The 14,353-nt window shown below is 45.4% G+C and overlaps 1 protein-coding gene across 6 annotated transcripts; it reads left to right on the plus strand.

The window, feature by feature from the left end:
- Nucleotides 1–680: 680 nt before the first annotated feature.
- CHTOP (chromatin target of PRMT1) lies at nucleotides 681–12,840 on the plus strand. Of its 6 annotated transcripts, none has more exons than XM_017857480.1 (7): nucleotides 681–1,240; nucleotides 3,427–3,508; nucleotides 5,157–5,310; nucleotides 5,914–5,997; nucleotides 8,809–8,995; nucleotides 9,802–9,939; nucleotides 11,618–12,840. In XM_017857480.1, exons 2-7 carry the CDS (start codon nucleotides 3,444–3,446, stop codon nucleotides 11,821–11,823), a joined length of 834 nt encoding a protein of 277 aa, XP_017712969.1. In that variant the 5' UTR covers nucleotides 681–1,240; nucleotides 3,427–3,443; the 3' UTR covers nucleotides 11,824–12,840. The 6 variants fall into 6 exon arrangements, with proteins under 6 accessions (XP_017712969.1, XP_017712970.1, XP_017712971.1 ...); XM_017857481.1 differs by having other exon boundaries at nucleotides 8,812–8,995; XM_017857482.1 differs by lacking the exon at nucleotides 5,914–5,997.
- The last annotated feature ends 1,513 nt before the right edge of the window (nucleotides 12,841–14,353 follow it).

A 14,353-nucleotide genomic window follows, 5' to 3' on the forward strand; every position in this document is an offset into this window, starting at 1 on the left:
GGTGACAGAGCGAGACTCCATCTGCAAAAAGAAAAAGAAAAAAAAGAAAGAAAGAAAGAAACAAAAATCCCTTAATTGAGCAGGACACACAGCTCATGCCTATAATCCTAGGACTCGGGAGGCTGAGGTGAGAAGATCACCTGAGCCCAGGAGGTCAAGGCTGCAGTGATCCGTGATTGATCGCGCCACTGACTCCAGCTCGGACAACAAAGCCAGACCCCGTCTCAAAACAACAACAACAACAAATCAGAAAGCTAGAAAAGAGAAACCCCTATGTAGGTCTGCCACAAAATAAACACGGATGGCAGGTGTGGAAGGAGGAAATGGAAGCGCAAACGAGGACGCAAAGGTGCACCCCCCGCAAGAAGGATTAAACAGTATTTAGGCCAAGTTGGGAAGGGGAGGAAGTGAGGAGAAAAACATGGACAAGGGGTGTTGTTGGCCGGCGCAGGATGGGAGAGGAATGTGCTCCCAATACTGGCCTCCTGGGCCTTGGCGGGAGCATTTACGTACGGCACTTTACAACTCTCAGACTGGGCGACTGGCCATGAGGGGAAAACCAGTGCAAATTCCCCAGGCCCAGTTGTCCGGAAGCAGACGAGGCAAGTCCGCGTAAAGATTTTTAGACGGTGTACCTTGCCTAAGGAACAGAGGGGCGAGGGAATTCGGGACCCAAACCCCGTCTAAGACCCAGATTACTAACTACCCCAGGAGGTTGCAGCGTAACCACCACGGGAACTTGAAGTCCCGGCACGCCCCGACAGGGCCATTGGCCACGCCCCCAGGGGGCGGGGCACTGCTTGTACCGCTGAGGCAAAGTTTGGTGAAGTTCGCCCTAAGGCTCCGCCTCTGACCTCTGCGCAGGCGTAGCTCAAATCCTTCACGCCCTCCAGTCGTGCACGGATCTGACGCCTGACGTAATGGCGTAGACGCCATTTTAGCCGGTCCCACAAGCACTGCATGTGGCGGCCATTTTGTTTTGGACACCGAGCCGGAGCTGGCCGCCGCTGCAGACGAAAGGCAGGAAAGGGCAGGCCGGGTGAGCAGACGGATCGGCCGGCTATACAGCCAACCAGCAACAACGAACTGAGCTCGCATACTACCGCTTACGCATCTGACCAACCGCCCATCTAGCTAACCCGAGCCCCTCCACCGTCAACTCAGGTTCGGCCGGTCCCCGGCCCGCCTGCCGGAGCCGTGGTGGCAGCCCCGGGAGGAGCACTGGCGTCTGTTTCCTTCGGTGAGTTTCCGTAGTGAGAAGGAGCGGGGTGGGGGGGGTCTTGGGGAGCGGAAGGGGCCGGCGGACGCGGAAAGGGGTGGTGGCATGTGGACACAGCTGCGGTGTTGGAGCGTGGAGGCCCGGGGAGGAGGCGGAGCCCCTGCGACGGGGCGGGGAGGGGCTGAACTGGAACCTGGTGGCGGGACTGATGGAGGTTGGGGTTTGATAGGGATAAAAAGGAAACTTGGGTTGAGCAAAAGTGGGGGTCTTGATAGGGCTTTGAGGATGGTAGGGAGATTAAGAAATACAAGACTTTGAGGAATGTTGGAAATTAATGGCGGCTTTAGGGTTAAGTTGTGGAGGGCTCTTTGCGAGCTCATTCCCCAGGTGAATTTAGAAAACCTTTCCTACTCTTAACTCCCCCAGATCGTTAGTTTCTTGTTGCAAAAGTCTCTACTTGATTCTGGAGTTGAAAGCCAATTTTTAAACTAGGCTTTTTTTTTTTTTTTTTTGAGACGGAATGTCGCTCTTGTTGCCCAGGCTGGAGTGCAGTGGCACGATCTCAGCTCACCACAACTTCCGCCTCCCGGATTCAAGCGATTCTCCTGCCTCAGCCTCCCTTATAGCTGGGATTACATCCATGCGCCACCACGCCCAGCTAATTTTGTATTTTTAGTAAAGGCGGGGTTTCTCCATGGTGGTCAGGCTGGTCTCGAACTCCCAACCTCAGGTGATCCGCCCGTCTCGGCCTCCCAAAATGCTGGGAAAACAGGCGTGAGCCACCGCGCCTGGCCTATATTTTCACTTTCGATCAGTAGTTTTCAACTTTAACTGCACACTAGAAGCACCTAGGTAGCTTTCCCTCCACCCCACAATTGTTCATTTCCAAACCTCGTTACTAGAGATTGTGGTTTGATTGATCTAGGCCCAGATATCTGTATTTTTTATTTTTTAAATTAATTTATATTTTTATAGAAACGGGGACTTGCCATGTCGCCCAGGCTGGTCTCGAGCTCTAGGGCTCAAGCATTCCGCCCACCTTGGCCTCCCAAGGTGCTGAGATTACAGGCGTGAGCCACCGCGCCAGGCCTGTCCGGCGCTTTAAAAGCTCCTTGAATAAGTCATATGTAGTCAAGGTTGAAAATGACTGCTCTAGAGGAAAAGCCAAACTCGACCGGGCGCGGTGGCTCACGCCTGTAATCCCAGCACTTTGGGAGGCCCAGGTGGGTGGATCGGCTGAGGTCAGGAGTTCAAGACCACCCTGGCCAACGTGGAGAAACCCAGTCTCTACTAAAAATACAAAAACAATTCACCGGGCATGGTGGCACGTGCCTGTAGTCCCAGCTACTCAGGAGGCTGAAACAGGAGAATCACTTGAACCGGGAAGCAGAGGTTGCAGTGAACCGAGATCGTACCACTGCACTCCAGCTTGGGTGACAGAGTGAGACTCTGTCTCAAAAAAAAAAAAAGGCCAGACTCCATACTTTGATTGCTAAATTGGGTTCTGCCGTTTTTGAGAATTTCCTGGGTATTTTCTGGGCCTTGAAGTTTGTTTGGGGTTGTTTGTTTTAAAGAGATGGGGTCTCACTCAGGCCGGAGTGCAGTGGCGTCATCACAGTTCTTTGCAGCCTCCGACCCCTGGACTCTACCACTTCTCCCACCTCAGCTCCCCCTGAGTAGCTAGGACCACAGGTGCTGGCCACCATGCACCGCTATTTATTTATTTATTTTCTTAGTAGAGACTGGGTCTCGCTTTGTTACCCAAGATGGTCTCTAACTCCTGGCTTCAAACCATCCTGTGCCCTCGCCCTCCCAAAGTGTTAGGATTACAGGTGGTGAACCACCACGCCCAGCCACCTTGAAGTTATAATAGTAATCTGAGGTAATTGCCATAGAAATTTAAGCACTTTTGCTGGGCGTGGCACCTCACGCCTGTGATCCCAACACTGGGAGGCCAAGGTGGGAACATCCTTTGAGGCCAGGAGATTACAGCTGCAGTGAGCCACTGCAGCCAAGATCGTGCCACTGCATTCCAGCCTGAGTGACAGAGTAAGAGCCTGTCTCAAAAAAAAAAAAAAGAAAAGAAAAGAAATGTAAGCACTTGAAATATAAGGCCTTTTTGTTTATTGTTGACTTGGGCCTTGCCACTTATAAAAATTATGTGGTCACTATTGTGATTTGTTCATTTTACATGTTGCCCTTTGTAGATTCTCGGGATTTGAAGATGGCTGCACAGTCAGCGCCGAAAGTTGTGCTAAAAAGCACCACCAAGATGTCTCTAAATGAGCGGTGAGGCAGCCAACAGCAACTTCAGCTCCTTCCTAAGAAAACATTACTTAACTTGGCCCTGGGGTCCAGTGCACAAAGCCAGTTTTAAGCTAAATACCAACAGAAGGCTACAGACCTCTGTTCTTAGTTGCATCTCATGTGGTACACAAAACAAATTGGGCGGTTGTTTCAAAACCCCTTATCAGTAGACTTTTATGTTAAGCTGTCTGAAATATTTATTTGGTGGGATGTATTTTAAAAGACTCCTAACACCCTCCCTTTTCACATTTTTTTACATTGATACAGGGGTCGTGCAGCACGGTAGCATGGTACCCTGGCTACAGTAGGCTTGCTGCCCAGTCCAAGGCCAGCAGTGTTGTGTCTGGCCTGTAAGAGGCAGGTAGCAAGCCATGAATATGTCCAAAGGTCCTTGAATGTCGTTCTTGGGCCTTGTAAGAGGCACTTGCTTTGCTCCATTTCACTTTCTTTCCATTCTGCTTTTAGTTTGGTTTTGTTTTGGATTCTTTTACAGTTAAGTGTTGTTCTCTTCCATTCCATTACACTTCCTTGACAGAAATAATGAGTCTCTTCACGGGCTTATAAATGATTGAACTAATCTAACTTTCAAAAGTAACTACTTGGAGTCAGAAAAAGTGATGATTTGAGACTAAGAAAAGTAAAGGTATTTAAAGGCAGTTTCTATTTCTGACAACTTTGTTCATTAAGAGTCCCTTTGGCTGGGCGCAGTGGCTCATGCCTGTAATCCCAGCACTTGGGGAGGCCGAGGGCGGATCACAAGGTCAGGAGTTCAAGACCAGCCTGGCCAACATAATGAAACCCTGTCTCTACTAAAAATAAAAAAATTAGCTGGGCGTGGTGGCGCATGCCTGTAATCCCAGCTGCTCGGGAGGCTGAGACAGGAGAATCACTTGAACCCATGAGGCAGAGGTTGCAGTGAGCCAAGATCGTGCCACTGTACTCCAGCCGGGGCAACAGAGAACAGAGTGAGACTCCGTTTCAAAAAAAAAAAAAAGAGATTGCCTTTGATCAGTGATTTCATTAAGTTGACTTTAGACCACTGGAATTTACTTAATGTCTATTCTTGCCTCTTCTGAGGCGTATGTGCTTCTCTCCTTATCTCTTTGGCTATAGGCTAATTATTTATGTTTATATAATAATATTTATGTTTGCATGTTACTGAGTGACATATTTTAAAATGTGATACACTCCTGTAATTTATGAGAGTATGTTAATTGCTGTGAGCTTTGAAGGTGCTCTAGTCCTTCCTCATATTTGGCCTTAGAATGCACCTTGGATCCCCCAAGGTTTAGGCTTTCTTTGTTTGTCTTTGAAACTATATCTTCTGTCTCTTGTCATATCTGCTTACTGCGTGTTTTTCATACCTTCCACCTCTCTAAAAGCCGTTACCTGAGCCCTTGTTATCACTTTTGGTTGAATGTGCTGCACTTAGCTGCATTTCTGAGTTTCTGATTCTTGCAAGTTTGTGGAAACAGAGGAGTCTTTAACCCACATCAGCCTTGATCTAAGTGTACCACTTTACTTAAAAGTTCGTGGGATCTGGAGCTCCTGGTCTAGCAAGCCATGAAAATGCCAATAAATGTTTGTAATAAAGCTTTTATTTAAACATCCATTTTGTTCGACCTTGAAGCTTTACTAATATGCTGAAGAACAAACAGCCGACGCCAGTGAATATTCGGGCTTCGATGCAGCAACAACAGCAGCTAGCCAGTGCCAGAAACAGAAGACTGGCCCAGCAGATGGAGAATAGACCCTCTGTCCAGGCAGCATTAAAACTTAAGCAGGTGAGAGAATGGGTCTTAATGCTCCAGAAGCAGCTGGTGATCTCTGTCAGGGAGTCCACTGAGGCTGTCAGAACGTGATGGATGATTGCAAAGTGGTTCAGGGCAAAAAACTGAAACTTCTCTGGAAGAAAGAGAAGTGCAGAGAATTCCAATTTTGGCAGGTACCAATAAGTAACTTTTTATTGTCTTTCTCTTTTAGGGAGTTTGCCATCTATGTGGCCTGTTTCTGTTACCAATGAGTATTAATCTTTCCTTTTCTGATCTTTAATCCTTAACATAAATTAATGGCTTATTCCACAAAGAAACTTTATTTCAGCTTTAGATAATCTCACAGCATCCTTTACTCTGTTAAATGATTTACCCACCAGGGAAATAATTTTATTCTTGTTCCCCTAGTGCAGGGAGTTTGCATGGCCTTAGTCAAAGATTTTCAATGCTAAAATATACAGAGTAGAGTGACCTTCATTTCCACAGCACCTAAAGTTTTACCAGTAAAGTGGAGCAAGAGTACTGAGTAATTTGAGTTAGGGGTTCTCTTTCAAACTTACAGTGAGAGATAATCCTATTCCGACCTGAATAAAACCTACTCTTTATTATTCATAGAATTTATATGCAAGTCCGGACAGTGGCTGTGGAAGGATATGTCCAAGCTGTGGCTGGGCGTCTGGAGGGCGGTGCCATGCAACTGTAAGGGCTTTGGTAGCATTGCATGGCTGTGCATAAATTCAGCAGTTAAATATAACACCCTTACACCCCCACCCCGAACCACTGGGCTCACTGACCAAAAATAAACAAGACTTTCTGCTTCAGCTGTCTTAAGCCTTGGAGTGACCGGATTCCTCCCTGACTCAGGAAAGCAGCAAAAGGCACCACCATTTTCCAAGAGTAAATGGAAATTGCTGAAGATGAGTCTCTGACAGATCATTCCAAAAGACCTTTCAACAAGAAGCTTTAAGTTTAGGCTCTGCAGGAAGTAGTCCCGATCCAGAGTAGTAATATTCACTAGAATTTTTTTATGTGGTTTTGTTTTTTTGTTTTTTTGAAACGGAGTCTCACTCTGTCACCCAGGCTGTAGTGCAGTGGTGCAATCTCAGCTCACCCACAGCCTCCACCTCCCGGGTTCAAGCAGTTCTCCTGTCTCAGCCTCCCCAGTAGCTGGAGTTACAGGCACCCGCCACCACGCCTGACTAATTTTTGTATTTTTAGTAGAGACGGGGTTTTGCCATGTTGGCCAGAATGGTCTTGAACTCCTGACCTCAAGCGATCTGCCTGCCTCAGCCTCCCAAAGTGTTTGGATTACAGGCATGAGCCACCGTGCCCAGCCATAACTTTCTATAATGATGGAAATGTTCTGTGTTTGCTATCTGGTACAGTAGCCACTAGCCACATGTGGCTATTGAAAACTTTAAATGTGACTAGTGCAATTAAGGAGCTTAATTTTTTTTTTTAATTTAATTTTAGGCCAGGCCTGTAATCCCAGCACTCTGGGAGGCCAAGGCAGCCGGATCACTTGAGGTCAGGAGTTCGCAACCAGCCTGGCCAACACAGCAAAACCCCATCTCTACTAAAAAAAAAATTAGCCGGGCATGGTGACGCACACCTATAATCCCAGCTACTCGAGAGGCTGAGGCTGGAGAATATCTTGAACTCAGGAAGTGGAGGTTGCGGTGAGTGGAGATAGCACCACTGCATTCCAGCTTGGGCGACAGTGAGACTCTGTCTCAAGAAAATAGATAAAATTTACTTTTAATTTAGGCTGGGTCTGGTGTCTCACACCTGTAATCCCAGCACTTTGGGAGGCCTAGGCAGGTGGATCACCTGAGGTCAGGAGATCAAGACCAGCCTAGCCAACATGATAGAACCCTATCTCTACCAAAAATAAGCCAGGCGTGGTGACAGGGCCTGTAATCCCCGCTACTCGGGAGGTTGAGGCAGGAGAATTGCTTGAACCTGGGAGACGAAGGTTGCAGTGAGCCAAGATCGTGTCATTGCACTCCAGCCTGGGCGACAGAGCGAGACTCTATCTCAAAATAAAAATAATAATAATTTAAATAGCCACATGTAGCTAGAGGCTGTCTTACGCAGCACAGCTCTAGAGTAAAAACTAAGTGGTATAGTTGACATCCTTAAGTTTCCTGTTAATATTAAAGGCCAATATTGGTGGCAGTTAAGGATTGGAATGGATAAAGAACTTCCCAGCACAGTACAATTCTCCCTTTAAAGCACAAAGCTTGGGAGAATTAATATATGCAGGATAACTGAATGCAAGAGACTTGTGGAATGCAGTCTAACCTCATAATTGTGTGTTAATCAGGGGAGTAATAGGACAGGCCGTTATGGTTGGTTACACCTACTTATGCTAGATGCATAATGTTTGGAGCCTTTCCCACTGATTAGAAGCAATTTATGATCTTGTGCTAGAAAGTTAACAATAATGCTTCACAGCATCTTTTTTGAGAGGTATGATTAGAAAACATACACACACATTGGTAGTCACTTCTGGGTGGAGCCTGAAGGGGCCATAGAATTTATTTTCTTTCATATTGACTGATGACTTTATGGACAACTAGGCTTGCTAGGACCTTGGTTGTGTTCAGGGCTATGGCTGTCCCTTTTTCCTTTGAAGGAATTTAATTCAGATGTAGTCTTAATGGTTTTCTGAGAACAGATTCTTAAAAATACTCTTATCTCTGTAGTGTGTCCTTGTCCTCATATATGGCCCTGAGTTTTGTAATCACCAGAATAATTCTAACATATGTTTGGCTGGCTGTCTGTGGAGATATATTGGAGTTACATGTTTATTTTGAATTTAAGGTCATATTGTTTTAAAGGAGCTGTTCGCAAGTGCAGGCATGGAATTAGGGATTTTTAAGAAATGAAAGGAGGTTTGACTTTCTTGTGTTTATTTACATCTTAAGGTAAAAAGTGGACCGTCTGGAAATAGATTCCCAGAGGAAAAATGGAGCACATGGGCCTCTTTGAGAAATCAATGTTGTTCTTAAGTCACAAGAACTCAAGTGAACTTGTAATTTAAGTTTTGCCCAGAGTATGATGAACTTCCTGTGGTGTTTGAGTAAGCCTTTGAAGACAGTGGTAGTCTGTGGGCAGGTATGAATCAAGTCATAAAATCGTCAACCTGTAGTTGAAAAGCAGTACAATCTAGGATTGAACTATAGAGTGTTCTTACTGAAACTTAAATTTCAACTGGCAGTGTATGACTTACGTAGCCAAACTAGTGAGGTAGTTTGTGGAGATGCCCATTTCATGGGACCACCCTTGAGCTTCTTGGAGTTTCTGCTCTGGATCAAAATTCTGCTGCTTGTATAACATGTTCTGAGGCAAAGGCTTGCTTCTGGTTTGGGATCCTTATGACACCCACAGCAGGTTTATCTCCCTTCACACCAGCATCTCACTTGCTTCTTTTTCTCTGCACTTTGAGTTGCCAAATCCTGTTGGATTGCTTTTTTGATCTCAATCCCCTAACACCTTTTCTTCCAGAAGAGCTTAAAGCAGCGCCTGGGTAAGAGTAACATCCAGGCACGGTTAGGCCGACCCATAGGGGCCCTGGCCAGGGGAGCAATCGGAGGACGAGGCCTACCCATAATCCAGAGAGGCTTGCCCAGAGGAGGACTACGTGGGGGACGTGCTACCAGAACCCTACTTAGGGGCGGGATGTCGCTCCGAGGTCAGTGATGTGTACCCTGATAATTGTCGGGCCCTACTCCCTTCCCTTTTCTCTTGGGCTGCTTATGGACACGTTTGTTTAACATCTTTAAGCCTGAATTTGTATTAATATAATAACTTGTGAAATCACATATTTTTAATAGTGTTGCATGTCTTTTATCGATACCATTCCTTTTCTGATAATGTGCAATGGTGAGAGGCTATGACCTGCGTAACAACAGGTAATTCATGTCATCTCCATTCCATTTTAAAACGCCCTGCTGCTGCTTGAATCAAAGCACATTCAAGTTCTTAGAAGTAAGTCAAACGTAAGAAATTTATAGGTCTTTTGACCTGTATCTTAACTCTTTGTTCCTGGTGCTAGTAAAACACTGATACAGCTGGAAAAAGAGGACAAGTTGACCCACAGCACTTACCTATGTATGTTCATTTGGGGTACTCTTGTTCTGTTCCCTGTATAGTTCTTATTCCCTAGAATAATCTGTTGAGATCAGGAACCATAGCAATTATTTTTAAATTTACCATAATGCTAGGCATCTATCTGATTATTCAGTAGATATTTATTAAATGTATGTACTTACTGATTGAATTAACTCCCAACTTCTTCCAAAAATGGATTTGTGGTCAGACTTGTTGAATTGATTGAATAAAGAGTAGGTTAATCTATTCGCAGTATGCAGCTTGCTCCAACCAACCTAAAAACTAACTGAATTACCCTCATTTAACCCTCACCGCCTGCCTTTGGTTAGAATCTACTTTGTGTCTCTTGGATTTACCTGCATATACATTGTATGCCTCCTCTCCAAGGTCAAAACCTGCTCCGAGGTGGACGAGCCGTAGCTCCCCGAATGGGCTTAAGAAGAGGTGGTGTTCGAGGTCGTGGAGGTCCTGGGAGAGGGGGCCTAGGGCGTGGAGCTATGGGTCGTGGCGGAATCGGTGGTAGAGGTTAGTCAGCTACCAACTTCAGAGAGTAGCTCCCCCTTACTTTCCTCCCTTAAAAACTCAGAGCCACCTTTCTGCACAGCTTCAAGTCATAGGCAGGCTTCTTTGTTTGTCTTGTTTTGTTATTTGAAACTGGCTTATTTTTCAAATTGCCATGCTGATAGTGCAAAAGTCTCATGATTTTTCCAAGAATCAATCAAGTGCATATTATAGAGCCAGAGTATACACCATCTTCCTCCAGGCTCTTGCAAATTTAAATTGTACAGTTGAAAATACCCCCTAAAATGGTCAGTTTAGGTTTTACCTTTCTCTGCCCCTGCCCCACCACACACTACCCTGTAGCTCCAGATCCTGGTTTGAGTCACATGAGAATATAGAAGAGAGAGAGGTACAAAGATGAAGCAGAGTTAAGAGGGTGGTGAGACTTGGAGCTGGGCATTGGCTCTGAAACCAGATAAATTCAGTGTCACATTTTTGCCTGTGGAGAACCAGAGATGACTTTTTTTGCTCAAGGTAGAGAGCAAGATGGAATTATCACCAGTTGACTAACTGGCTCTTGTTGATAATCTTGCCTTTGAAATCTATTGAAGTTTGTCTTGTGACCTCATGACCCAGATTGGCAAAGAGTTGAATGGTGTTGCTGCTGTTAATACTAAATCTCATGGGAGCCTTCTGGTTCAGAGCTTAGTGGAAAACTCCCAACACCACCAGTCCAGGAAAAAAACACTATTGTAGCCCCTGTGTATATTTGCTTTGGTTCTCTTAAAAGGTGTCTGGGGTCTTCCATAACTTCTGACCTTGAAGTTGCCAAGGAATAATAACTTAGAAAAATTGATAACCAGGGGCTTGTTTTCTTCTCTCCCATTATATGATACTTGGCCTACTGAGTGAAGTGCAAGCTAGTGTGGGTTTCAGGATGAAATAACATGTTTCCAAATTATCTTGACTTGGATTCTGATAGAGAGACATCACGAGGGTGGCAGAGACTAAAATAGCTTTTCAAAAAGCTGAGTTTGTTTTGTTAACTGAATTCAGACTACTCAGATAACCACAATTGTCATAAGGTAACTAGAATTAGAGGTAGAAAGAGCTAGGACAACTCAAAATATTTTTTCAAATCTCCCTGACATTGTTCTTTTGTCAGAAAAACTCCTCAGTCTCCTGACACATGAGGTCAGTTAGCTCATTAGACTTGATAAGCTTAAGGAAAGATGAGATGACTTTCCAGAAGGGTCTCCAGTAAACTTAATTTGAAAACTGTCTATCTTCACACCCCTCATTCTCTGTGCCCTTGTTACCACCTCTCTATCTTACTAAATGGGGTTATCTATCACGTATTTTAATTATGAACTTAGTGAATCTCAAATGTTAGGTAATTTTATCTTAGGATCGATTAAGGTTTTTTAAAATTATAGTTGTCAGTTAATTATTTTCCTTTATTGATAGAATAAAAATGGTTAAAATAGCATTTAGAGATGATCATGTGATAGGGGATTCATTATGTGTGCTTTCCATGTGCTGCTTTCTACCCAGTGTGTTTCCTGTTTTTCCAGATTTCTCCTCTTTGCCCTGCCCTTCAGCTTTTCTCAGCTAGGCCCCACTGCTGTAAGGGGCATTTACTACAGCACCTATTAAACTTACTTGTAACTGTCTCTTTTTTTTTCCCCCCCCTTTGGGCTAGGTCGGGGTATGATAGGTCGGGGAAGAGGGGGCTTTGGAGGCCGAGGCCGAGGCCGTGGACGAGGGAGAGGTGCCCTTGCTCGCCCTGTATTGACCAAGGAGCAACTGGACAACCAATTGGATGCGTACATGTCGAAAACAAAAGGACACCTGGATGCTGAGTTGGATGCCTACATGGCGCAGACAGATCCCGAAACCAATGATTGAAGCCTGCCCACCCTCCCATGAGAGACTCTTGTTAGTCAACACATCTGTAAATAACCTTGAGATAACAGATGAGAAGAAATCTGATTGATGCTGGATGGACCTATCACAATAGGTTGTGGACTTACTTGCCACCAGCTTGTGCATTTAGTGTGTTACTTTTTGATACTGTGTTGTATGAAACCCTTTTGTCCTTTGATTTGATTTTTTGTTTTTGTTTTTTTGGGGGGAGGGGTTTCCCCTCCTTTGCCCAGACTTCTCTTTGAACACAAATGCATTAGCCTTGTGGCTAGAACACCCTCTTCCTACCTCTGTCTCCCCTCACTTGTCATATGCTATGACATGCTAACATTTCTTTTGTTCATCTCTGTTGCCCCCACAGAAAGATGCCAGAAAAACCGGTCAGTGTTCCTCCCTGATGCTTAGGTTTCTGAGATAGGGTTGTGTTACATCCTCTTTGATAGCCTATTTAAGATGTTTAGAAAGTCTGGAGCTCAAAAATGCATTCTTCCACATTGATAATTTAGTAAATGAGAACATTGACATCACTACAGGGCAGCATAAGAGGTTGCTTACCTGTGGTAGCAGCTCTGATTTGATTGAAGTTGCTGCCATGTACATTGACACCACATATACCATAACCAGCGTGCTGGGTTGAATTGCACTTTCTACCCTTGTATGAGATTTACAGACTTTCCTCCAGGGTGTGTATCATGTCCAGAGGGGTACTGTAGGGTTGGTTTATACTGCAATATAGAGGAAGAAGCCATTTGATTTGGTAGGTGTGTCAGAAGGAAGAATGATGGCAGATGAACTGCTGGAAGAGGTCAGAAGATACCCGTGCTAAAATGCAATTATATCCTCATGTGTATCCCAAACTAATTTTGAACGTTCCCACTCATTAGCTTTGTTTCACCTTTATTTCCCTTGAAGGTTCAATTAAGTTCAACCATATTCCATCAACTGTTCCAGTTTCAGTGGAATCTTGTATTTCTGGTTCATTATAACAAATCGTTTGCTCAGGTCCACCCAGGACTCTCTTTATTTGGGGTGCCTCAAAGTACCATGGCTACTTTAATGATGTCTTTTATTTTTTCCTTTTTTTTTTTTTTTTTTTTTTTTTTTTTTTTTTTTTTTTTTTTTTTTTTTTTTTGTGACAGAATCTCGCTCTTGTCACCAGGCTGGAGTGCAGTGGCGCAATCTTGGCTCACTGCAACCTCCAACTCCCTGGTTCAAGCGATTCTCCTGCCTCAGCCTCCCAAGTGGCTGTGACTACAGACATGTGCCACCACACCCAGTTAATTTTTGTATTTTTAATAGAGACTGGGTTTCACCATGTTGGCCAGGATGGTCTTGATCTCTTGACCTGGTGATCCGCCCGCTTCAGCCTCCCAAAGTGCAGGGATTACAGGCGTGAGCCACTGCACCTAGCCACTTTGATGATGTCTTGATAAACCCCTTGTGTGTTTGAGAGTCTCTTTCTTCCTACTTGTGTTAAAATTCTGGAGAGCCTGTGGCTTTGAGCAGAAGGTGAAGAATTTGACTTCCTCAGAGCTCTGCAGAAATAATACCATGCCCACAAGAACTCAAGGAGGATTGTCTTGGGCAACATTCTGGGCCCTTGGGCCCTGGCACATACTTGCCTTTTTCCCTGTGTTGTGGAAGAGAAAAGAACCTGGTAGTTCCCAGCCAAACCAGTTGTGATTGGGCTGCCTTTCACTCTAAATTGCTAGGAGGCTGTACTTATTGGGGACAGGGAAGGAAATTTTGGTCAGGACAACCCAAACTTGAATCCTGACTGTGATGTGGGGTGTTCGAAGGTGCTGAGGGAGATGGGCAGTGGGGTCTAGCAGAAGGCTACAGGTTGGACAGTGACTGCAGAACTGAACCCCCAGTTCAGCTCCCTCTGCCTTTTCCAATGCTAAAGCACGACGACTTCCCCTTCCCCAACAACCCCAACAAGTGCAAGACGCCAGGCTCCCTCCCACCCCAGAGGAGACTGATGCTTAAGAGTTCTGTATGAAGGAGGTGACTGCCATAGCCTAGGCTTTCATCTCTCTACCTCCTCTATGTCCTTCCTACCTCAGGAAAGAGTTTATCCCCAAATTCCTCACCAGTGGGGCACAGGGAACTCTCCTATCAGCCAAGGGTCCTCCAGCCCCACCTCCTGATCACTACAGTTCCCAGGGTCTCTTGAGGCCTGTATCCCTGTCATCCTCAGTCACTGGTTGTGTGGGACAAGGTGAGTAAACCTGACCACCTCTGGGTCAGCCTTTCATTCAGGTGCCATGTGCTGAGGGCTTGCCACACCAACCAAGGCATCCTTTGTAAGGATGGGAGCACAGGGAAGAGGTCGATGAGCTGGATCTTGTAAGACGGGAAAGTATAGAGAAAAGAATATACCAAGCAGAGGGAACCAAGTGTAAAGGTACACTGCTGAAAGAACACCTGAGGCTGGGCACGGTGGCTCATACCTGTAATCCCAGCACTTTGGGAGGCTGGGGCGGGCACATCACCTGAGGTCAAGAGTTCG

This window comes from Rhinopithecus bieti, unplaced genomic scaffold, assembly GCF_001698545.2.
Source record: "Rhinopithecus bieti isolate Rb0 unplaced genomic scaffold, ASM169854v2 scaffold_45389, whole genome shotgun sequence".
Taxonomy (NCBI): Eukaryota; Metazoa; Chordata; class Mammalia; order Primates; family Cercopithecidae; genus Rhinopithecus; species Rhinopithecus bieti.